The following is a 23,124-nucleotide window of genomic DNA, read 5'->3' as shown; positions in this document are numbered from 1 at the left end:
GGATACGGAAAGAACTTCAAATTTTACTCGCAATAAAAAACCACATTCAAAAACATTAGTTTACGTTTTCAAAAATATTCATCTCTTTCGCGATAGCGTTTGGCGTCTCGTCGAGCGACGTACGCCTCGTATTCTTCATCAGACACGTAAATTACGGAAGTGCGAATAAACTAAAAAAGACTCGTAAAAGAAATACAGCTTTTTTTGCTTGATTTTACCTCAATAGCTTTCTTCACGTCGGGAGCTTCGCGCTCCCACGGTCGAAAGCTTCCCAGAACGTATAAAAGGCGTTCTTTGGACAATTTCAGAGGACCCAGACGAGAGAATTGCTACAGAGCCCGAGAAGTCCATTAGATAAAAGCAGGCAGTAAATTATTTATCCGAATGAGCGGGTCCGGAACTCAGGGACTATTCATACCTTTGAAAGTTGCTCCAGGCGATCTACAGTGGCCCTGCACTTGATATCGTCTCTCGTCTCAATGGGTAACTCGTTCAGAAGATCAGTGTACCTATGGTCGCAGAGATACACAGGTGCAAAAGAGGTGTTTCGCCTTTCTTTGAGAACGACTTACCAGTGATAGTTCATCAGCAATTTTCTCATAGCCATCGACGCCGTTTCGGTCGCAACGCCAGAGCGCACCATCTCGATGTCTTCCCAGAACTTACCGCCGTCAGGAAGGTTGCCAAGAGCAACGAATTTCTGACAGCAAGCCTGATACCGATCTCTGGATGTCAAAGTCAAAGAAGAGAGAACGCCGGCTAGAGAGACCGACCTCTGCATGGCCGACAACTGCTCGTGTACGACGAGGTCCTGGTTATTGACGACGGTGGTGAAATCTGAATGCCATCTCGCCGCATCAAAGGAACGAGAAGAATCGCACTTCGCGACAGAACTATATAAAGACATACAGTAATCAAACGGTATTAAAAGCTGTGCCTTTCTAATATTTGCCTTTGCGATTTTCTATCGTTCGTTCGCCGAGCATCCATCCTTTTGAGCTCCAGCATGTCCCTTCGATTCTCCTCATCCGGCTTCTCAATGAACTTCATAAAGTCTTCATACTCTTTTCCCTTAGTCATTTCACAGGCGCTCGTCTTTAGCCCACCACCATGGTCTCCCTTTGCCACTTACTGTCAATTTTCTCCTTAGAGAAGGACTCGACTTGGGTCTCGCTTTTGGCTCCTCTGACGTCGCTTGCGTCCCATAGACGGGTTTCCATCGATTCCACTGAGTCATCCTCGGCGTAATCAAAGGAGCTCTCAGACTCCGAATGGAACGATTCTTCGCCGAAGAACGTCCCGACTTCACCGCCACAAAACACTCTAAAACAAGTATGAACTAAATAATGTATTAATTAAGGATCCCTTCCTTACCTCGTCTCTCTTCAGCGCCTTTCGATTTTCTTTTCTTTCCGTCTTCGTCATTGTCTGTCAGATAAACGGACGACGATACGTGCTCAATTGTCTGCTCGTAAATGACGTCCTGATCCTCGTCCGGCACGACGGCAGCGCCCGTATCCAACATCGACGACGAACTGGTGCTGATCCTGGGATTGAAAGTGGGCACGGTGAGTGCAGCGCCGGAACGTTCCTGAAAAAGAATCAATATTTATATATTTATTTATTCATTGGTTATTTTAACCTGCTGCTTTCGATTTCTTCCTTCTGCTGTTGACGTCGTTGACGTACGCGCACTACGTATAGTGTCCGTTTTCTAAATTTTAATTAAATAGCGTTGATGCGACTGGAACACGATGGTAGCGTTTTCTCACGTTTGAATATCCCGTCGACGCCCATTTATCCCATTCATCGTCGCGTCGTCTTCTCGTTTCGACGCTCTCCTTTCCCTTGATGTCCTTTAGAACGTCGCTAGAGGCGAAAAAGTCAGAATGAATTGGAGAAGACGATCGTACACTCCTCACCTTCCCTTTCCCCACGATGCCGTTATCGACGGCATATAGGCGGGACTTCCCTGGAGCATGGCCTCAAGAATCCACTGGAGAGAGCGAAGATATCGATACAGAGAAGTTCTAAGAAAGGAAAGAAATGAGTGCGTTAGAAGAGCACTTCCCTTTGGCTCCTAAGGGAGTTCGCCATACTACGACTCTCCTCTGCTGTCACTTACGACTGAGTACGACTGAGGAACCCTCTAAATTTCTCTACCTGTCTTCTTGAGCACTTTCTACTGTGAAATCGCTCTCCTTGAGCAAGCAATTCGAATTTGCTGACATCCCTCTTGAATTTCGAGATGTCGACATTTCAGACCTGGAATCTCTCGATGGAGGAATTTCCGGCGCGACATCTTGAGTCACAAACAGGCTTGATTCTAAAACGAAAGCTCAAGAATCGTCGGTAATTGAAATTTCTCGCATCTCACCACTCCCTCGTTCAGTCGAATCAGGAGATTCCGCGTCAAGAGTGATCTCAGACTGCCTCGATTTTTTTACAATGGACACATGGGAAGGACTGCAATAGACGTCACCAGTGTATTAACTACCGCTTGTTCCTTCTGTCTTTCGCACCTGGCCGTGCTCAACGCGTCGTCGCCGTCATTGTCAAGCCGCGGCTTGGGAGTCTGTTTCCAATCGGACCTCAACATCTCCATTTCGCGCTTAGCCTCCTCTTGACTAAGTTCCAACTAGGAGAACAATAGAAATGTGTTCTGTCTATTTCTAGGACATACTCTCTGCTGGTCCTCTTCTTTAATGTGTCGGAATAGGTCGTATCCCCGCTTGACGTCCTTCAGTCTGATTCTGATAAGGAATTACCTCACTAGGCTCCTAAGCGTTATAAAGGATTGTACTCGGCAATCTTTTTGTGGTCCTGTAATGACTCTAGTCTTCCCGCGATCATGGGCGTCCGAATGGGACCTCCTTGAAATAGAGACAAATCCTCAATCTAAAAAGAAACCTATTGTGGAAGATCCATTGAAACGCTGTACACATTACTTTAGGCATCTCAGTCGCAACGGACTGCACTTCATCAAGACTTTCCTCATCGAAATTCTTCAGAAAAAAATCAATTAAAACTTATGACGCCATCACCGACCCCGGAAGTCAGAGTGCCCTACCGGAAGTAATATAATATAATATAATCGTAAACGCTTATTCTAAGGGAACGCCCCTCTACTTCTTTATTCAAATAGCCTCCCCCTCTTCCCAAACAAAAAATCTCTTACCCGATCGCCGTCCAACGCGGCGGCGGGTCCCAAACGATCCTGCCCGACGGCGTGGAGAGCGAGCGCCGTCGTGCTCAGCTCCACCGGCTCCAATTCGCGATAGGGACGCGAATTGATCGATCGAAAGCCGCGCGACGTCATCTGCTCGACGCGACGTCGATAGTTGAGCTCGCGAACGATCTTACGCGTCGGTCGCTCGCACGTGTAGTGCGTCGCGTCTCGCGACGTGATTTTGAGACCGCGATGGGAGTCGGAATGGATTCCCGGCGGGCGAACGGCGAGAAACGATTTCGGATCGAGCGAATCGGTGCCCGTCGCCCGTTTCGACGTCGCCGCCGCGGCTAGCATCGACGGGGCGAGATAACGCGGCTGAAGAAGTTTGGGGGCTGTGGAGATTTGCAGAGCGACGAATCTGGGGGCAACGGCATAACAGCCCTATTGCCCGTATAGAAGACTCGTGGTCGTGGGTGTGCCACTGTTAAAAATATTACTGTATGAATTATAAATTTGTGGTTTGTTCGCTTCCAGTCACGTTTTGACTCTTAATTTCAATGCTACGCTAGCTCCTCCCACAGTTAGCGTATTTTTCTACCTTTGCAGACTACTGGTTTTGCTAATTGAAAAAACTGCTAGCTTCTTTGCAAGCAGTATGCTCATGCTGTGGGATGAAGGAGGTATAAACTGCAGAAGCTGTCGTTCTTACTGGTAACTCTTTTCCCAACCTTGTTGCTACGACAACCGTCGTGTCACTCCCGTACGTCCACGTAGCCCTTACTGTAATCATTTCGTCAGTCACGCGATGATGGCTCCGCAGGAAGACGAGTCGCTTCCTCTGGCTGACGCAGAAGAAGGACAAACACCGTCTGAAAACGACGAAGAGAAGCCCAAAACCGAATTCAAAAAGCCGGGCGGTGTCAAAGTGATGATCACAGGTCACTGCAAAGAAGACCGCGCACGACATTGAGCATTAGAAACCGGCCGTCTTACTTCGTTCATAGGCGGAGTAGCTTTCCTAATAGCTGTAGGAATAGGACTGGCAGTCCACCTGACCGTTGGTCTTCCGAAGAGGAATTACCACGGTGCCGTCGCCGCCGACATATCCGAGTGTTCCGTCATTGGAACTGATATGATAAGCAAAGGAGGATCGGCGGTCGATGCGGCCGTGGCGTCGATGCTGTGCTTGGGCGTGATGCACGGGCAATCTTCAGGACTAGGCGGGTAGGAATGAGTCATTGATTAATTAAGTCAATACATAAGGAATTGCAATACTCAGTAGCCCCCATACTGTTCTAAGAAGCGAAGCTTTTAAAATCCATTTTAAATTATTTTAAAGTAGCGTTCAGATTATATATAAATAATATTAATTAATTAATTAATTAAATATGCTCTTGCTCTCTTCTTAGCGGAGGATTTATGGTGGTTCGATCAAAAGACGGGGATATTGAAGCAATTGATTTTCGGTCGATTGCAGCCGCTTTGTCCAACGTTACAATGTTCGTTAACAATCGAAATTTAGCTCTGAGGGTAACGCAGGGTCATAATAACGGTGTCCGTCTTATACTGCTTGTGTAGGGAGGTTTGGCCGTTGCGGTGCCTGGGGAGTTGAAAGCTCTGTGGGAAGTCCATCAGAAATATGGATTGTATATTTAATTGCCTATACAATCTGTGCCGTATTTGCTAAAAGACGTTTAGGTTAGATTGGTCTGAACTATTTCAGCCATCCATACAACTAGCAAAGAATGGATTCAGAGTGACAGAGCACCTAGGTGACAACTGATCTCTAATACGTTTAATTCAACTCAAAGGCTGAACGTTTAGCTCATGCTATTGACAGAACACATGACTATTTTCTTAGTCCTCGATTGCGGGAGATCTATACACCAAATGGAGTTCCCCTTCAAGTAAGACATCTCTATGTAAATAAGTAACGAAAAAACATAGGCGGCTTTTAGGAAAACGATACTGCGTACAATCCAAATTTAGCCAATACTTTAGGAATGCTCGCCAACGGCACCCAAGGGCTATTCTATGACGGTCCAATAGCTAAAAGCATTGTAGATGAGGTAAGTAGGCAAAAGAGACGCTAGATTTCATTTTCGTAAAATGATGACTGAAGGTTAAAGCATACGGCGGAATTTTGGAGGTTTCAGATTTCAAGAACTATTCAGTGAAATTTTCGGAGCCTTTACAGACCAAATTTGGAGGTTAATTAATTAATTATTGAACTAATCAGTGTTACTTTCTCGCTTGCCTAGATTTCAAAGTCTTTTCTCCGCAGCCACCGTCGAGTGGAGCAGTACTTATATCAATCCTCAACATCTTGAGCGGTTACGACGATCAAAAAAACAATTCCCTATTCTATCATCGCCTTGTTGAAGTGAGACACCGCAAAGACGCGCCAAAAACTCTAATTGCGTTTTATCTGTAGGGGTACAAATTCGCATATGCTCAGAGATCTCATCTCGGAGATCCCGCTTTCGTGAACATAACTGCTCTAATACACAACATGACTAGGTGCGTAAATAACGAGTATCTCTTTTTGTTAAAGTATTATCTCGTAGTTTGGACTATGCTGCCTTTTTGAGAGAGCATAAGATTGATGACAATGCAACGCACCACGCATCTTATTATGGGCCTGCCTATGATCTGGAACCGACGCCGGGAACGACTCACCTTTCCGTACTTGGCCCTGATGGCGATGCAGTTGCAGTCACAAGGTAGGGGAAACTGGAGAAAAAGAGAACAATATAATTGACATTGTTTTCTATTGCAGTACAGTGAATACATACTTCGGATCCAAGTTGATGACTTCTACTGGGATTGTACTAAATAATGATATGGACGATTTTTCATCTCCAAACATTACTAATATCTATAACGTGCGCCCGTCTCCGGTATGAAGAACGGTCACCTACTTCGCTTCAATCGACATTCTCTTCCTTTGCACGTAGGCTAACTATATAGCACCTGGAAAAAGACCGTTGTCGTCTCAGGCACCCACTCTCGTTATACAAAGAAAGGTTAGTACTATGACAGGTTACGTATCATTTTATCCAGTGGTCAATCTAATAGCCTGGAAGTAAGAAAGAGTTCGTCCACTTAGCTACAGGGGCGTCCGGAGGAACAAAAATAACGACAGCCACCGCTCAAGGTATAAAAATGGGCATCTAATTTTTCTAATAATTCAGCGGCAGTTTTACGTTTCTAGTAATTCTATATAGCTTGGGTATGAACGATGACGTAGAAAGTGCAGTCGAAAGACGCCGCATTCATAACCAACTAATGCCAAACGTTACGGAGGTAGAAGGTAAGAGGCTTAGGCGATATCGATGCACCTAAATCAACTGTTTACCTTGTCAGATGGCTTCAGCGACGAGGTGGTTGAAAATCTGAGACAAATCGGTCACAGAGTTTCCTTCGTCGACTTCGGACCGTCTCTGGGTGTCGTTCAGGCAGCGAGAGCGGACTATCCGGAAGACACAATCTACAACGCGGATGCAGAACCGATCCTGACTGCGCACTCAGACAAAAGAAAAGGAGGAATAGCGTCAGTTATTTAATCAATTATTATTTACCTTTCGCTTTTGCTGGGACGGGTCCACGTGGACCTCAAATTACTATGGTATCTATTAAGAATTACCAGAAACACACAAAACACTTAATCAAAGTACATCAAAAAAAAATTCCTAGAAGCGAAAAGCGCTGCGCGACGACGCTTCGTTTCGTATTTAAAGTTAACATTAGTAGCACGGCGAAGCGTTTGTTCCACTCTTTACCAGTTGGCCTGCATCGAAAAGGATTGGACTGCCGCTGATTTCTAAGCCGCCGATGCAGCCGTCGAGACCGCCGCTTCCGTAGCGTCCGCCCAAGGCAACGTTCGTGTATCCGCCGACAAATATATTTCCGCGATTGTTGAGACGAGTCAACTGGGGAACTTTTTTCAGCGTCGATTGTCGCCCGTCGATCGTCACATTCGAATTAACGCCGACTCTGAAAAAAAATCAAATAGACATATAGAGAGAGACGAATCAATATGATTAGCCTTACCTTTCGATTTCAATATAATGAGTGAGTCCGTCTGAAACGAAAGCCTCGCTTTGATGCCGAATTTCTCCGCTGCCCAACTCGTAGGTAAATTCTAGTTGACCGTTGAGAATTCCCACGGAAAAGAAGTCCTTGACGTCAGCCTAGAGCTCCACAATAGCAAACGACCATCATGCGGATAAATACCCTTACCGTAGACGGAAGATAGAGAAGGAGACCGGAATCGCTAGCCGTCGTCAAATTGAATCGAATCGTCGTCTCCTTGTTCGACGAACGCGGAGCGGACACTTCCGCGTAGCCGTCGCCATGGAAACGAATATCCATCAGATTTAAAACTAAAATAGAAGCAATCAAGACGTCAACGTTATAACTCCATAAAAGAAAACCAACCTCCGTCGCAAACGTATCCCGCTTTTGCGTCCCACTGCCGCGCCGTCGTATTCCAATCCATCACGCAATCCACCTTCACGTCGCACGCGTCCCCGCGCCATCCTCTCGCGCACACGCACTCGAACGACCCGTCGACCGCATTCGCGCACGTCGCCCCGTTACGACACGGCGACGAATCGCACGCGCCCTGATCGCACTCGTCGACGTTGACGCCGTCGCTCGCGTCGCCGATCGAATCGCCGTTCAGCGTGACGTCATATAAACAGCCGTGAAATCCGTTCGTCACGCGAACCAACCCGACCGGCAAATCGGCGTACGTCGACGCCGCGACGCCGCCGAGATACAAATCGTCGTCGACGTCGAGCGCCGATAGCGATCCCGTTGCCGTTTCCGTGACGACGGGTTGGTCGTCGATTGCGAGACTCAAGTCTTTGCCTAGTTTCGTTATGATAACGCGGGTTTGACCGTCGATGGGTAGAGCGCTGCGCGGTTGGCCAATGTCGCGCGATCCGACGTGCATGTGCGCTTCGACGTATCCGGAATCGGCGAAAACGGCGAAGTAGTCGCCGCCGCCGGGCCGATGAACGAACGCTATCAAACCCGTCTGATTGACGACGGACGGACGAAGTTGGAATGATAAGGTGAACGACGTGCGAAACGAGCGAGTCGAAACGGTTCGCTTGGTGTAGCCATCGCCGTTGTACGACTCAGATATTATAGGACGAACATCTGAAAAAAAATACAGATTACACTACGCCGTGTATTACTCATTCTAACCCTACCTTTCTCGCAAGTCGTCCCGGAAAATCCGTACGGGCAATCGCAGTTGAATCGATTGCTATCCATCGGCGTCGTACACGTGCCGCCGTTGCGACATCGCGTTCCCGAGAGACATGGATCATACGGCGACTCGCATCGCTGTCCTGTATACCCGACGGCGCAGCTGCACGAGTAAGCGTCCGGTTCATTTCCGCTCGGAACGCACGTGGCTCCGTTGAGACAGTACGTCGCTCCGACGGCGGAACAGGGCGCAATCTGGCAGTGGCCCACATTGCGAGCACTCGTCGCAGCGGATATCAAATCGATCAGTCGGCCGTCGGCTTTGAGACGACGAACGCAGCCGGTGAAACCTCCGTCGGGAAGAAGCGGCGAAACCGACGTCAACGATTCGGGAAGTCGACCGAGATAGAGAACGGAGTTCTCGGATAGTTGAGTGAGGTCAGGAAATGTTGATCCATAACCAACGAGCTGATCATCAATATAAAGCCAACCCTTCTCTTCAGAACGCCTGAAAGAGACGATAGATATATAGATAACGATACGCAATGTTGTGCTTCTCCTTACCTCATTCTTATTGTTGCGAACGTATCTGCTACAAGTGACGTGTTTGATTTGATTTCGATTGAGTTGAAGCCGAGGTTATAGCTGTACGTTAGGACGCCCGCTTTGATGTAGAGTGCCATGTAGTCGCCGCTTCCGTCGGCGTTCTGGGAGACGAAAAAGATCGTGCCGTCTCCTCCGGACGTCGTCGGCTTTAGTTCGAGAAAAATGTCGTTGAAGCGGGAGCGTATATCGCCCGAGAGAACCAAGTACGACGCTTCGTCGAATGACGGCACGGCGGCAAACAAACCTAGAGCGAGATTTAAAAGAAAAACGACGCAAGAATAATTGATTACTTTGATCGCAAACGTCTCCGCCATACGATAAGGGACAATGACACACGTCGCCGTCGGACGATGACACGCACGTACCGCCGTTCGCGCACGGACTTTGGGAACAATTGAGAGGCGGAGAAGAAGGAGATGCAATAGTAGCGCCAGAAGTTGTTGGAAGAAAAGTCATTGGAGGTGTAGTTGCGTCGCTAGGAGTTGGAGAAGCAGTTGTCATTGGATGAGCCGTTGAAGGAGTTGCTCTTGGAGGACCAGTTGTTGCATCGCTAGGAGTTGGAGTTGCACTTGTCGTCGGAGGTGTAGTTGTCGTTGGACGAGCAGTTGATGGAGTTGTAGCTGTCGTCGGAAGACCAGTTGTTATTGCATCGCTAGGAGTTGGAGAAGCAGTTGTCATTGGATGAGCCGTTGATGGAGTTGCACTTGTCGTTGGAGGACCAGTTGTTGCATAGCTAGGAGTTGGAGAAGCAGTTGTCGTTAGAGGTGCGGATGTAATCGCAGGTGCAGTCGTATCTCTAGCCCTTGAAGTTGGAGTTGTGGGTACACTTGTCGTTGGAGGTGTAGTTGTCCTTAGACGAGCCGTTGATGGAGTTGTAGCTGTCGTCGGAAGACCAGTTGTTATTGCATCGCTAGGAGTTGGAGTTGCTCTTGTCTTTGGAGGTGTAGTCGTACTCTCAAGAGTTGGAGTTTCAGTCGTAGCGAATGGAGTTCCTGTGATCGGCATTTCGCACGTGAGCCCGCCAAAGCCACTCGGACACTTGCACGCATAACTCTCCTCCAGTCCACTTCCCTCCGTCGCCGTCGTATTGACGACAACGTCGACGCACGTCGCTCCGTTTTGGCAACGCGAAAATCCGCAGCCGTCGACGAAGAGCTCGCAAAGCGGACCCTCATATCCGCTTGGGCACGTGCAATTGAATCCAGCAACGAGATCGGTGCAGCTGCCGCCGTTCATGCAAGGATTGTTCGCACAATCGTCGATATTCACGTCGCACGACGCGCCCGTGTATCCCGTCGGGCAAACACAATCAAATCCACCCGGATAATTAACGCAGCGAGTCGGCGCCGGACATTCGTTGGCGTAGAAGCACTCGTTGATGTCAAAATGACAAAAATGCCCCGTCCATCCGTTTCGACAGAAACAGGCATCCAACTCCCTGACGCAGATCCCGCCGTTCTGACAGGGATTCGATTCGCACAGAGGCACGGCAATTTGGCAACGATCCCCGGCGTATCCTTCGGGGCAATCGCAGGCGAACGATCCCGCGATCGAACGACACGTGGCATTCGTCGTGCACGGATTCGACTCGCAGAAATCGATTTCGACGTCGCAGTGCTCGCCAGTGTACGCATTCGAACACGTGCACGTATATCCGGCGCCGACGTCGTTGCACGTGCCGCCGTTTGCACACGGATTCGATTCGCAGACGAAAACGAGCTTCGTCTCGCAGTCCTCACCGGTGTATCCCATCGCACACGTGCAAGCATATCCGTTGATCTCGTCCACGCACGTGCCGTCGTTAGAGCACGGTAGCGAAGCGCACTCGTCGATATTCGTCTCACAATTGAGGCCGGTATATCCATCCATGCACGTGCACTCGTAGTCGTCGATCTGATCGATGCAAGCGGCGCCGTTTTGACACGGACGCGACGCGCACTCGTTGATATTCGTCTCGCATTCTGCCCCCGTGTAACCGGGTGAGCACTCGCACGCGTAAAATCCCACGTTGTCGATGCAAGTGGCACCGTTTTGACACGGTTCCGAGGCGCATTCGTCCAAATCGACGTCGCAATGGCGTCCTGTAAATCCCGTGGCGCACGTGCACACGTAGTTCGATCCGCTTCCGGTAATTGAACACGTGGACCCGTTTTGACACGGATTCGCCGTCTGGCACGGATTCAAATTCGTCTCACAGTTACGTCCGGTAAAAAGCGGCGAACACGAACACGTGTACGAATCGATTGCGTCGACGCACGTGCCGCCGTTAGCGCACGGCTGCAACTCGCACTCGTCCACTTCCGTTTCGCAGAGCGCGCCGGTAAAACCGGCAACGCAACGACACGCATAAGCGCCGACGCCGTCGTGGCACGTGCCACCGTTAGAACACGGCGACGACGCGCACTCGTCGACGTCAGTCTCGCAAGTGGCTCCCGTATAACCGGAAACGCATTGACAAACGAATTCGCCGCTATTCTCGTTGCACGTGCCGCCGTTACGACAAGGATTGGAGTCGCACGTCGTCACAGCCGTTTCGCACGTGGCGCCAGTAAACGCCGCCGTACACGCGCAAGAAAACGAGTTAATTCCGTCCGTACACGTGCCGCCGTTGAGACACGGTGCAAATTTGCAGTCGTTCGCTTTGAATTGGCAACGATCGCCGTAATAGTCCAACTGGCATTTGCATTCGAATCCTCCCCCAAAGAGACTCTCGCATAGTCCGTTAACGCAAGGTTTTGCATCGCAGGCAACGTTTGTCTCGCATTGAATGCCGGTCGTATTGAGCGGACAAATGCACATATAGCCGTTGATGACGTCAAGGCACGTGCCGCCGTTGGCGCACGGCGCCGACGTGCAATCGTCGACGTTCGTTTCACAGACTGTTCCCGTATATCCGTCCATGCACATGCACTCATATTCCGCTGACACCGAGTCGACGACACAACGTCCCGCATTCTGACACGGGTTCGATCGGCACGGATTAATTTCTACGTCGCAGAGACGTCCAGCATAAAGAGGTCCGCACGAGCAATTGAATCCGTCGATTTGATCAACGCACGTCGAATTATTGGCGCACGGATTCGATTCGCATTCGTCGACGTTCGTCTCGCACACGCTTCCCGTATATCCCGGAAGACATTCGCATAAGAAATCGTTCACGAGATCGACGCACGTGCCGCCGTTTTGACAGGAATTGATTTCGCACTCGTTCACTTCCGAACCGCAGTAACTTCCCGAATAGCCGCCGAGGCAGAGACAATAGAATCCGTCGATTTCGTCGACGCACGTTCCGCCGTTGCCGCACGGATTCGATTGACATTCATCGATGTCCACGTGGCACCGCTTTCCGGTATAACCGTCAACGCATTGACAAGCGTAATCGTCTATGTCATCAATGCATGTCCCGTTATTTGAACAGGGATTTGAGTCGCATTCGTTTATGTTTACTTCACATTGACTTCCTGTATACCCAGCCAGACAAAGGCAACTGAATCCGTTTACGTCATCGACACATGTACCGCCATTTGAACAAGGACTTGAGTCGCATTCATCTACGTTGACTTCACATTGATTTCCTGTATACCCAGCCAGACACTGGCAACTGAATCCGTTAATGTCGTCAACACATGCCCCATTATTTGAACAGGGGTTTGATTCACACTCGTTTATGTTCACTTCACATCGATTTCCTGTATATCCTGCTGGACACTGGCAACTGAATCCGCCAACGTCATCAACACATGTCCCGTGATTCGAACAAGGATTCGATTGGCATTCATCTACGTCAATTTCGCACTGAGTTCCCGTATAGCCTTTCGAACAAGCGCAGCTAAACCCGTTGATCATCTCATGACAAGTTCCTCCATTTGAACACGGACTCGAATCGCATTCTCGCACATCAACGTCACATAGACGGCCCGTTCGACCGGCGTCGCACAGGCACAAAAATCCATTCAGATCATCAACACACGTCGAGCTTACGTGACACGGATTAGATTGGCATTCATCGATTTCCGCGTCACAGATAGCGCCAGTCAAACCCGCCGGACACACGCACTCAAACCCGGAAGAAGTCAGAATGCACGTGCTGCCGTTACGGCACGGTTCCGACACACACAAATCGACGCGCTCGCACTGGACCCCAGCAAATCCAACCGGACACTGGCACTCGAAATAATTAATCCGATCAACGCACGTGCCGTTGTTCGTGCACGGATTCGATAGACATTCAACAAGCGCCGACTCGCACATGGCGCCGGTAAAACCGGACGGGCACTCGCACGAATATCCGCCGTCTTCGTTTCGGCACGTCCCACCGTTGAAACACGGCTCGGCCAAATCGCGGCACTCGTCGTTGTCCATTTCGCAGAATCGTCCCGAGTAGCGACCCTCGAGGCAATAGCATCGGAAGCCATCAGCGCCGTCGGTCCTCGCGGGAACGCACAAGCCGCCGTTCAGACAGGGACTCGCATCGCAGGGCAGCGTCGGATCGCTACAGTGTAAACCCTTGAACTCGCTCGTGCAGCCGCATTCGTACTCCCCCGGGCCGGTCCACATGCAAGTGCCGTTGTTGAGGCAAGGCGACGACTCGCAAACGTCGATTTCCGTATCGCAATCATCGCCGCTGTAGCCGACAGTGCAATCGCACACGTAGCCGTCGACGAGATCCGTGCACGAGCCGTTGTTCTGACACGGCGCCGACGCGCACTCGTTGACGTCAGTCTCGCAGAGAAGGCCGGTGAAACCGCCTGGACAATCGCACGCGAACGCGCCGATTTCGTCGCGACACGTACCACCGTTCTGACACGGCGACGACGTGCACTCGTCAATTTCCGTATCGCACTCGTCTCCCGTGTATCCGACGTCGCAGATGCAATAGAACGCGTTGTGAACGTCGACACACGTTCCGCCGTTGGCGCACGGCGACGACGCGCACTCATTCGTTGCCGTCGCACAAGTGGCGCCATACCAGCCGGCGACGCAATCGCATCGATATCCGCTTGACAAATCGACGCACGTGCCGCCGTTCTCGCACGGCGACGACATACATCGATCGATGTCGATTTCGCATTGAGGTCCCGTATAATCCGTACGGCACACGCACGTGAACGAGTCGACGCCGTCAATGCATTCCACCGTCGCGTTTGCCGAGCATGGATTCGTCGCGCAGTCGTCGATGTTCGTCTCGCAGTCGACACCAGTGAAGCCAGATGCGCATGTGCAGAAATACCCGCCGACGTCGTCGCTGCAATTTCCATTTTGACACGGATTTGACTCGCATTCATTGACTTCAACGTCGCATAGCAACCCGGAGTGTGACGACGGACAGTCGCAGCTAAACGAGTCGATTGAGTCGACACAAGTGCCGCCGTTGCGACAAGGCAGAGATGAGCATTCGTCAATGTCTACATCGCATATAGATCCAGTATATCCAGCCGAACAGTTGCATTGAAAACTCCCTGGCATGTTGACGCACGATCCGTTGACACACGGATTCAATAGGCATTCATTGACGTCAAACTGGCATTGCGGACCAATGAATCCGAGACAAAGGCATTCGTAACGGTTCCCTAAGTTCCGGCACAGTCCGCCGTTAAGACACGGCTGCGACGCGCACTCGTCCACGTCAATCGTGCAATTTCGTCCCGTCCATCCCGGCAAGCAAGTGCAAACGTAATCGCCAATCAAATCGTTACACGTTGCGCCGTTCTCACACGGCGCCGAAGCGCATTCGTCCACATTCGTCTCGCATCGAACTCCGGCGAAACCGCGCGGACAATCGCATTGGTACGCGCCGAGATGATCGCGACACGTGCCGCCGTTTCGACAAGGCGACGACGCGCACTCGACGATTTCCGTTTCGCAAACGTCGCCGGTGAAACCGAGCGGACAATCGCACGCGTACGCGCCGATTTCGTCGACGCACGTCCCTCCGTTCTGACACGGAGAAGAAACGCATTCGTCAATTTCGCTGTCGCACCCGTCGCCCGTGTAACCGACGACACAGTTGCATTGATACCCGTCGATCTCGTCGATGCATGTCGCTTGATTTTGACACGGCGCCGAGGCGCACTCGTCCACGTTCGTCTCGCACCGAACCCCGGTGAAACCGCGCGGACAATCGCATTGGTACGCGCCGAGATTATCGCGACACGTGCCGCCGTTCTGACAAGGCGACGACGCGCACTCGACGATTTCCGTTTCGCAGACGACGCCGGTGAAACCGAGCAGACAATCGCACGCGTACGCGCCGATTTCGTCTACGCATGTCCCTCCGTTCTGACACGGAGAAGAAGCGCATTCGTCAATTTCGCTGTCACACTCGTCGCCCGTGTAACCGACGACGCAGTCGCATCGATACCCGTCGATCTCATCGATGCACGTCGCCTGGTTTTGACACGGCGCCGACGCACACTCGTCCACATTCGTCTCGCATTGAACCCCGGTGAAGCCGCGCGGACAATCGCACTCGTACGCGCCGATTGAATCGGTACACGTCCCGCCGTTCTCGCAAGGAGACGACGCGCATTCGTCGATTTCTCGCTCGCACGCGTCGCCACCGTACCCGACGACGCAGTCGCACCGATACCCGTTGATCAGATCGACGCAAGTCCCGTTGTTCCGGCACGGCGCCGACGCACACTCGTCGACATTAGTCTCGCATCGAACGCCGGTGAAACCGGGCGCACAGCGGCACGTATAACGAAGCAGACTTTCCTCGCACGTCGCACCATTGAGACAGGGATTCGAAGAACATTCGCGAACTTCGACGCTGCAATCAGACGCCGTAAAACCGGGCGTACAAAAGCACATGTAGCCGTTTAGATGAGGTCGACAGACGCCGTTTAGACACGGATTCGAAACGCAGTGGTCGATCTCCAATTCGCATTGAGCCCCCGTGTATCCGGCGGTGCATTGGCACTGATACGAATAGTCGACGTTCACCGTACACGTCGCCGAGTTCCGGCACGGCGAGAGCGTACACGGATCGATGAGCGACTCGCATCGTCGCCCGGTGTAATTAGCCGTGCAAAAGCATTCGTAGTCGTCGCGCAAGTCGGCGCATGTCGCCCCGTTGAGACAGGGGTTCGACAAACATTCCCTCACTTCAATTTCGCATTGGGATCCCGTCGTTCCGACCGGACAAACGCACGTGTACCCGTTCAACTCGTCGACGCAGGTTCCGTTCTCGCGACACGGCGACGAAACGCACTCGTCGATTTCCGTATCGCAGTCGTCTCCCGTGTAGCCGGCGACGCAATCGCATCGATACCCGTCGATCGCGTCGACGCAGGTCGCTCCGTTCTCGCACGGCGACGACGCGCACTCGTCGACGTTCGTCTCGCACGTTGTCCCGGTAAAACCGCTCGCGCAGCGGCACGAATATCCGGCGAGACTATCGACGCACGTGCCGCCGTTTTCGCAAGGCGACGACATGCATTCGTCGACTTCCGTTTCGCAGTGAGTCCCCGTGTAAGCGATCGTGCATTCGCAATAGTAAGCGCTATGCAAATCCCAGCATGTACCGCCATTTCGGCAAGGATTCGACACGCACTCGTTCGTCGGAGACGAGCACGTTTTACCGAACCAACCGTCCGTGCAATTGCAGAAAAAGTCGTCGACGAGATCGAAACAGACGGCGCTGTTGTTACACCGATCCGACGGCGCACAATCGTCGATATTCGTCTCGCAGTGTATCCCCGTAAAGCCGGCGTTGCAAACGCATTCGTACCCGTCGACGAGATCGTCGCATCGGGCGCCGTTCTCGCATGGCGACGAGGCGCATTCGTCGATGTTCACTTCGCATTGATCGCCGCTGAAGCCAGCGGGACAACGACAGGCAAACTCGCCGATAAGGTCGTCGCACGTAGCGTCGTTTTGACACGGCGACGACGCGCACTCGTCGACGTCCGTCTCGCAGGCGACGCCGCTGTAGCCCAACGGGCAATTGCAGAGGAAACCGCCCGGTTCGTCAACGCACGTCGCGTTGTTTCGACACGGCGACGAGGCGCACTCGTCCGTGTCCGTTTGGCAGACGGAGCCCGCGAAACCGACTGGGCAGTCGCATCGATAGTCGTTGATGAGATCGACGCACGTGCCGCCGTTTTGGCACGGTTCACGAAAGCATTCATTGACGTTGATTTCGCAGAAGTCTTCCGTCCAACCGGGTAAACAAAAGCATTGAAAACCATTCAATTGCGCCAAGCAGAAACCGCCGTTTTGACACGGATTCGAATCGCAGAAGTCGATCTGGCTCTCGCAATAGCGTCCCGTATATCCGTCGACGCAATCGCAGACGAAATCAAACATCGCTTCCCGACACGTGCCGCCGTTAGCACAGGTAACGGCACGACATGGAAATACCTCGCTTTCGCACACAAGTCCCGTATGCAAACCGTCGCACGCGCACGAAAACCCGTCGAAATGATCCGTACACGTCCCGTTGTTACGGCAGGGCAATGAAGCGCACTCGTCGATGTCCGTTTCACAATGAACGCCCGTCTTGCCCGAAACGCATTCGCATCGAAAGCCGGCGATTTCGTCGAAGCACGTGCCGTCGTGACGACACGGCGACGACGCGCACTCGTCAATTTCCGTGTCGCAATAGTCGCCGCTGAAGCCGGCGGCGCAAACGCACGCAAACCCGTCAATTTCGTCGCGACACGTCGCGCCGTTCTCGCACGGCGTTGAAGCGCACTCGTTGATATCAACCTCGCACATGTCGCCGCCGTAACCGGGCGCACAGACGCACGCGAAGCGGCCGATTTCGTCGCGACACGTGCCGTCGTTTTGACAGGGCGACGACGTGCACTCGTCGATTTCGACGTCGCAGTGAACGCCTGTATATCCGTTTCCGCACGTGCAATAGTATCCGTTTATGTCATCCATGCACGTGGCCGTCGCATGGCACGGATTGGAAGAGCACTCGTCGCGATTCGTCGAGCAGTTTCTCCCAAACCAACCGTCGGCGCATCGGCAAAAATAATCGTCGACTCGATCTTCACACGTGCCGCCGTTGGCGCACGCGATTCCCGCGCAATCGTCGATGTTCGTCTCGCATAGTTCTCCAGTAAATCCCGTTGGACAGTCACATTGAAAATTGTTAATCAAGTCCCGACACGTGCCGCCGTTTTGACACGGCGACGACGCACATTCGTCCACGTTGATCTCGCAAACGTCGCCACGGTAACCAAGCGTACAATTACAAGCAAACCCGTTCATCGCGTCGAAGCACGTGCCGTCGTTTTGACACGGCGATGACGCGCATTCGTCGACGTCGACGTCGCATCGCTGACCCGTATATCCGCTCGGACACGAACACGTGTACCCGTCGACGCCATCCCAACACGTTCCGCCTTGTTGGCATGGATTCGAGGCGCAGTCGTCGACGTTGACGTCACAAAGAACGCCAGTGAAACCGGCGCGACAATCGCATACGAATCCGTTTACTTGATCCAAGCAGGTCGAACCGTTCTGACATGGATTCGATAAGCATTCATCGATGTTGAACTGGCAATAATCGCCGCCGAATCCCGGCGTGCAAAAGCAGTTGAATCGGTTGAAACCTGGGATGCAAATTCCGTTTCCGCACGGATTCGACACGCAGAAATCCGTCTCGCTTTCGCACGTCGCTCCCGTAAATCCGACGATGCAAGCGCAGTCAAAACCGTTGATTTCGTCGTAGCAGGTTCCGTCGTTTTGACACGGCGACGACGCGCACTCGTCGATCTCCGAATCGCATACGTCGCCGGTGAAACCGTCGGCGCAATCGCAGGCAAACGAGTCGACGCCGTCGCGACACGTGGCGTTGTTGTCGCACGGAAACGACGCGCAGTCGTCGATGTCGATCTCGCACGCGCTGCCCGCGTAGCCACGCACACACGTGCACAGAAACCCGTCTATTTCGTCTCGACACGTGCCGCCGTTTGCACACGGCGACGACGCGCATTCGTCAATCTCAACATCGCACAGCAATCCCGTGTATCCGCCGGAGCAAGCGCACTCGTAACCGTTAACGAAATCCCAACACGTGGCGTTGTTTTGACATGGCGACGACGCGCACTCGTCGGTCGGCGACGAGCAATTTTTCCCGAACCAACCGCCGGCGCAATCGCATCGAAAATCGTCGACGAGATCGCGACACGTGCCGTTATTCGTGCACGGTCCCGACGCGCAGTCGTCGATGTCGACTCCACACTGGGGTCCCGTATAACCATCGACGCACGAACACGCAAACCCATTGACGCCGTCGACGCAGGATCCGCCGTTCGCGCAAGGCGACGAAGCACACTCGTCGACGTCAACCTCGCATTGAAGTCCCGTATAACCCGATGAGCAATCGCAAAAAAAACCGCCGACGAAATCGACGCAAGTGCCGTCATTTGCGCACGGCGACGAGGCGCACTCGTCCACGTTCGACTCGCAGTGCCGTCCAGTATACGCAATCGGACAGGCGCAGAAATAATTATCGATTCCAAGCTCGAAACAGAGTCCGTGGTGTTGGCATGGCGACGAGGCGCACTCGTCGACGTTGACGTCGCAAAAGGGACCCGTTCGACCGGCAACGCAAGCACATGAAAACCCGTTAATGCCGTCGGTACACGTGCCGCCGTAGAGACACGGATTCGACGCGCATTCCATGACATTGAGCTCGCAATTCGTTCCCGTCCAACCGGGGATGCAGTAGCATTGATACGAATCGACGCGCGGCTCGCATCGGGCTCCGTTCTCGCATGGTAGCGACACGCAATAGTCGATGAGGCCGGCGCAGCGCGATCCCGTAAAACCGACCGGGCAATCGCATTCGTACGCCGTCGGCGAAAGCTTCCGACACGTGGCGTTGTTCTCGCACGGCGACGCGTCGCACGGATCCAATTCCACGTCACATCGAGGTCCCGTATAGCCGACAACGCATTGGCATTCATAACGATTGACTTCGTCGACGCACGTCGCGCCGTTGGCACACGGCGACGAGGCGCACTCGTCCACGTCGACGTCGCAGAGCAGGCCGCCGTATCCAGGCAAACAGATGCAGAGGAAATCGTCGAGGCCTTGCGGTACGCACATGACCGCGTTCGCGCCGCACGGTTTCGCGTCGCACGGCAACAGGCGCACCGAGCAGTCGGCTCCGGTGAATTTGCTCGGACACGTGCATCGATAGCCATTCAATTCGTCGACGCACGTCGCGTTGTTGGCACACGGCGACGAAGCGCACTCGTCGATTTCCGTGTCGCACTCGTCGCCGGAGAAACCGTCGACGCAGACGCAGGTAAACCCGTTCAGCTCGTCGATACAGGTTCCGTTGTTTTGACACGGGTCGCCATGGCAATCGTCGACGTTCACGGAACAATCGAATCCAGTGTAGCCAATCGAACAGTCGCAGGAAAATTCGTTCACTAAATCGCGACACGTGGCGCCGTTTTGGCACGGCGACGACGCGCACTCGTCAACGTTGACGTCACATTGGGGTCCCGTATAACCGTCGACGCAGGAACACGAATACGAGTCGCGTTCATTGCGACACGTTCCCCCGTTCTCGCAAGGCGACGACGCGCATTCGTCGAAATCGCTCTCGCATAACGACCCGGTGTATCCATTTGCACACGAACACGTGTACCCGTTGACTTCGTCGTAGCACGTGGCTCCGTTTTGACAGGGATTCGAAGTGCACTCGTCGATTTCCGTATCGCAGGCGTCGCCAGAGAAACCGCCCGCGCACACGCACGTGAACCCGTTCAGCTCGTCCACGCACGTGCCGTTATTTTCACAGGGTTCTCCCCGACAATCGTCGATATTAATCGAACAATCGGATCCCGTGTACCCGAGACGACATTCGCAGGCGAATTCGTTTACGAGATCGCGGCAAGTGCCGTCGTTGGCGCACGGAGACGACGCGCATTCGTCGATGTCGACTTCACATCGGGGTCCCGTATATCCGAGAAGACATACACAAGCGAATCCGTTCACGCGATCATTGCACGTGCCGTCGTTGGAACACGGCGACGACGCGCATTCGTCGACGTCGATTTCGCATCGGGAGCCCGCGTATCCCGCGAGACAGTCGCACGAGTAGCTGCCGATCGCGTCGACGCACGTCGCGCCGTTTTGGCAAGGCGACGACGCACACTCGTCCGAATTCACGTCGCATCGCGCTCCCGTGAAGCCTCCAACGCAAGAGCAGGAAAATCCGTTTACGTCATCGCGACACGTTCCATTGTTATCGCACGGCGAGCTTGCGCATTCGTCGATATCGGTTTCGCAGTCGGATCCCGTATATCCGTCGACACACGTGCAGTCGTAGCCGGCGACGCGATTCGCGCACGTGCCGCCGTTTGCACACGGGTTCGAGTCGCATTCGTCGATGTCGACTTTGCAGAGAGGTCCCGTATAACCGTTGCTGCACTGGCACGTAAATCCGTCCACGTCGTCCGTACAGGTTGCGCCATTGTGACAAGGCATTGATTGACACTCGTCGATATTCGTCTCGCAACTATCCCCCGTGTAACCGCTCTTGCACGTGCAGCTGTAACCGTCTAATAAATCGCTGCAATTTCCTCCGTTTTGACATGGCTGAGATAGACATTCGTTTGTTTCCGTCTCGCAGTCGTCACCCTCGTAGCCGGATGTGCACTGGCACGTGTATCCGGCGCTCGGTATGTTTAAACACGTGCCTCCATTTTGGCACGGATTGCTGGTGCAGTCGTCGAACGGAAGCTCGCATCGATCGCCTTTGAAGCCAATAGAGCACTGACAAAAATATCCGTTTAATAGATTCAAGCAAGAGCCGTTGTACATGCACGGGTTCGACGCACACTCGTCCTTATCCAACTCGCAATTTTGGCCCGCAAATCCAGACGTGCAAGCGCATTCGTAACCGCCAAAAAAATTGGTGCAAACGCCGCCATTTTGACAGGGCCCTGCCCCCTGGGAGCACTCGTCGATGTCCTGATCGCAAAAATCGCCGTCGTAGCCTTCGTAACAATTGCACGTAAACAAGCAATTGCCTTCGACGCACGTGCCATTGTTACATTGATTATTTAGGTGACACTCGTTAATATTTTCGCAATAATTTCCGAGATAACTCGGCGGGCACGCGCACTCGTACGACGATGACGTCTCGTTATAGGCGCATGGCGCGCGACCATTGCAGTAATTAGGCGAACTCGACGACTGCGCGCAAGTATTTGCGCCTACGGTAATAAAAAGACGCGCACCCTGCCGACAGTGACTCGAGGGTCCTTGGATGCTGTTTGTCGGATGGCGCGCAATGAAATAGTTCGGTCCTGTCGTGAGATTTCCGGTCACGTCGACCGTTTCGTTTCGTCGCAAGTAAAACTCCATCCCGGGGATGGGCGTTGTCTTGTCACAGCTTTCGAATGCTGCCCGACTCGCGACTTTGCATATGTAGAGCTCGTTCTCTGGAAACACGAAGCCCAGTGCAGGAGACGGTGGGTAGGAGAAGAAGACGGACTCTCCTGATTGGACGACAACGGGTGTTTGCTGAGCAGGCGAGCACGTGTCGCATAACCCCGTCAAGGTCCATTCTATCGATGTACTTTGCTTCGCGTCGTTCCAGCACAGATCGCTGCAGGTTGCATTGGCGTCGCGTTCGGGATCGGCGCACGTCGGCGACGACGCGTCGCCCGATTGAGCCAACGCGCGCGCTAGAAAGATTAGGAATAAGACGAGCAGACGTCGTTGCATGGCTAGGCAATAGCTATTCCGCATTGGTTGTGAAACGGAATGATGGGGCGTGTTTTCTCCTTGGCACGCCTCTTTTCAGCAGCTACGTCCTGCGCAAGTAGAAATCGGGTCTAGAAGAGTTGTGCTTTTGGTTTTGAGGAAGTCTTACTGTTCAGAAACGCTTGAAACGATCGCGTGAACTTGATGAGCACTTGCTTCTTTTTCGCGTGGTTCTAGCGTCACGCGAGCTCGCATACCGTGCACGTGAGACGACCCGAAACCTTGGGACATGACCCTTAACCGATTTAGCGCGACCTAAAGAAAGCGAAATCTGTTTACCCATATCAAATTTGCTCGTTTATCTATAGAGAACGTACGCCTGAGGGCGGGAAAGCACAAGATCCGGTCCCTTCATAGTAAGAGAGCTAGGCTGCATGCGACGA

At 52.7% G+C, this 23,124-nt stretch overlaps 3 protein-coding genes across 4 annotated transcripts; 1 reads left to right on the top strand and 2 right to left on the bottom strand.

Annotated features, from left to right (window-relative positions):
- Nucleotides 1-5: 5 nt before the first annotated feature.
- Nucleotides 6-4,388, bottom strand: LOC136197918 (uncharacterized). The gene is made up of 19 exons (XM_065987791.1): nucleotides 3,771-4,388; nucleotides 3,179-3,590; nucleotides 2,949-3,005; nucleotides 2,804-2,898; nucleotides 2,684-2,753; nucleotides 2,523-2,638; nucleotides 2,378-2,466; nucleotides 2,164-2,326; nucleotides 1,923-2,030; nucleotides 1,773-1,869; nucleotides 1,643-1,714; nucleotides 1,375-1,591; nucleotides 1,133-1,323; nucleotides 953-1,071; nucleotides 774-893; nucleotides 573-725; nucleotides 419-509; nucleotides 219-329; nucleotides 6-170 (listed from the first exon to the last, which is right to left on the bottom strand). Exons 1-19 carry the CDS (start codon nucleotides 3,833-3,835, stop codon nucleotides 69-71), a joined length of 2,448 nt encoding a protein of 815 aa, XP_065843863.1. The 5' UTR covers nucleotides 3,836-4,388; the 3' UTR covers nucleotides 6-68.
- Nucleotides 3,942-6,835, top strand: LOC136197922 (glutathione hydrolase 1 proenzyme-like). The gene is made up of 16 exons (XM_065987796.1): nucleotides 3,942-4,110; nucleotides 4,177-4,396; nucleotides 4,582-4,702; nucleotides 4,751-4,818; nucleotides 4,871-4,944; nucleotides 4,997-5,079; nucleotides 5,131-5,241; nucleotides 5,295-5,382; nucleotides 5,434-5,555; nucleotides 5,607-5,692; nucleotides 5,740-5,895; nucleotides 5,952-6,072; nucleotides 6,130-6,198; nucleotides 6,251-6,329; nucleotides 6,387-6,485; nucleotides 6,539-6,835. Exons 1-16 carry the CDS (start codon nucleotides 3,978-3,980, stop codon nucleotides 6,736-6,738), a joined length of 1,830 nt encoding a protein of 609 aa, XP_065843868.1. The 5' UTR covers nucleotides 3,942-3,977; the 3' UTR covers nucleotides 6,739-6,835.
- Nucleotides 6,788-23,124, bottom strand: LOC136197915 (uncharacterized). 2 transcript variants are annotated; one of them, XM_065987789.1, is made up of 10 exons: nucleotides 23,059-23,124; nucleotides 22,851-22,996; nucleotides 9,907-22,791; nucleotides 9,289-9,729; nucleotides 8,957-9,242; nucleotides 8,395-8,900; nucleotides 7,613-8,341; nucleotides 7,415-7,557; nucleotides 7,226-7,365; nucleotides 6,788-7,168 (listed from the first exon to the last, which is right to left on the bottom strand). In XM_065987789.1, the coding sequence occupies exons 3-10, from the start codon at nucleotides 22,724-22,726 to the stop codon at nucleotides 6,919-6,921; spliced, it is 15,315 nt and encodes a 5,104-aa protein (XP_065843861.1). In that variant the 5' UTR covers nucleotides 22,727-22,791; nucleotides 22,851-22,996; nucleotides 23,059-23,124; the 3' UTR covers nucleotides 6,788-6,918. The 2 variants fall into 2 exon arrangements, with proteins under 2 accessions (XP_065843861.1, XP_065843860.1); XM_065987788.1 differs by having other exon boundaries at nucleotides 9,289-22,791.

This window comes from Oscarella lobularis, chromosome 18, assembly GCF_947507565.1.
Source record: "Oscarella lobularis chromosome 18, ooOscLobu1.1, whole genome shotgun sequence".
In the NCBI taxonomy this organism is placed as follows: Eukaryota; Metazoa; Porifera; class Homoscleromorpha; order Homosclerophorida; family Oscarellidae; genus Oscarella; species Oscarella lobularis.
This window is presented reverse-complemented; position numbering and strand designations above follow the sequence as displayed.

What these genes read in the sequence shown, in the direction of transcription:
- LOC136197922 (XM_065987796.1), top strand. Translation starts at nt 3,978, where the DNA reads ATGATGGCTCCGCAGGAAGACGAGTCGCTTCCTCTGGCTGACGCAGAA. An exon ending in CAAATGGAGTTCCCCTTCAA is followed by an intron (nt 5,080 to 5,130) that starts GTAAGACATCTC and finishes GGCGGCTTTTAG; the next exon opens with GAAAACGATACTGCGTACAA. An exon ending in AAACGTTACGGAGGTAGAAG is followed by an intron (nt 6,486 to 6,538) that starts GTAAGAGGCTTA and finishes TTACCTTGTCAG; the next exon opens with ATGGCTTCAGCGACGAGGTG.
- LOC136197915 (XM_065987788.1), bottom strand. Translation starts at nt 22,726, where the DNA reads ATGCGGAATAGCTATTGCCTAGCCATGCAACGACGTCTGCTCGTCTTA. An exon ending in CGGGACGACTTGCGAGAAAG is followed by an intron (nt 8,342 to 8,394) that starts GTAGGGTTAGAA and finishes ATTTTTTTTCAG; the next exon opens with ATGTTCGTCCTATAATATCT. An exon ending in TTCTCTATCTTCCGTCTACG is followed by an intron (nt 7,366 to 7,414) that starts GTAAGGGTATTT and finishes GTGGAGCTCTAG; the next exon opens with GCTGACGTCAAGGACTTCTT.
- LOC136197918 (XM_065987791.1), bottom strand. Translation starts at nt 3,835, where the DNA reads ATGAGCATACTGCTTGCAAAGAAGCTAGCAGTTTTTTCAATTAGCAAA. An exon ending in TTCGACTGAACGAGGGAGTG is followed by an intron (nt 2,327 to 2,377) that starts GTGAGATGCGAG and finishes CTTTCGTTTTAG; the next exon opens with AATCAAGCCTGTTTGTGACT. An exon ending in GCCTGGAGCAACTTTCAAAG is followed by an intron (nt 330 to 418) that starts GTATGAATAGTC and finishes CGGGCTCTGTAG; the next exon opens with CAATTCTCTCGTCTGGGTCC.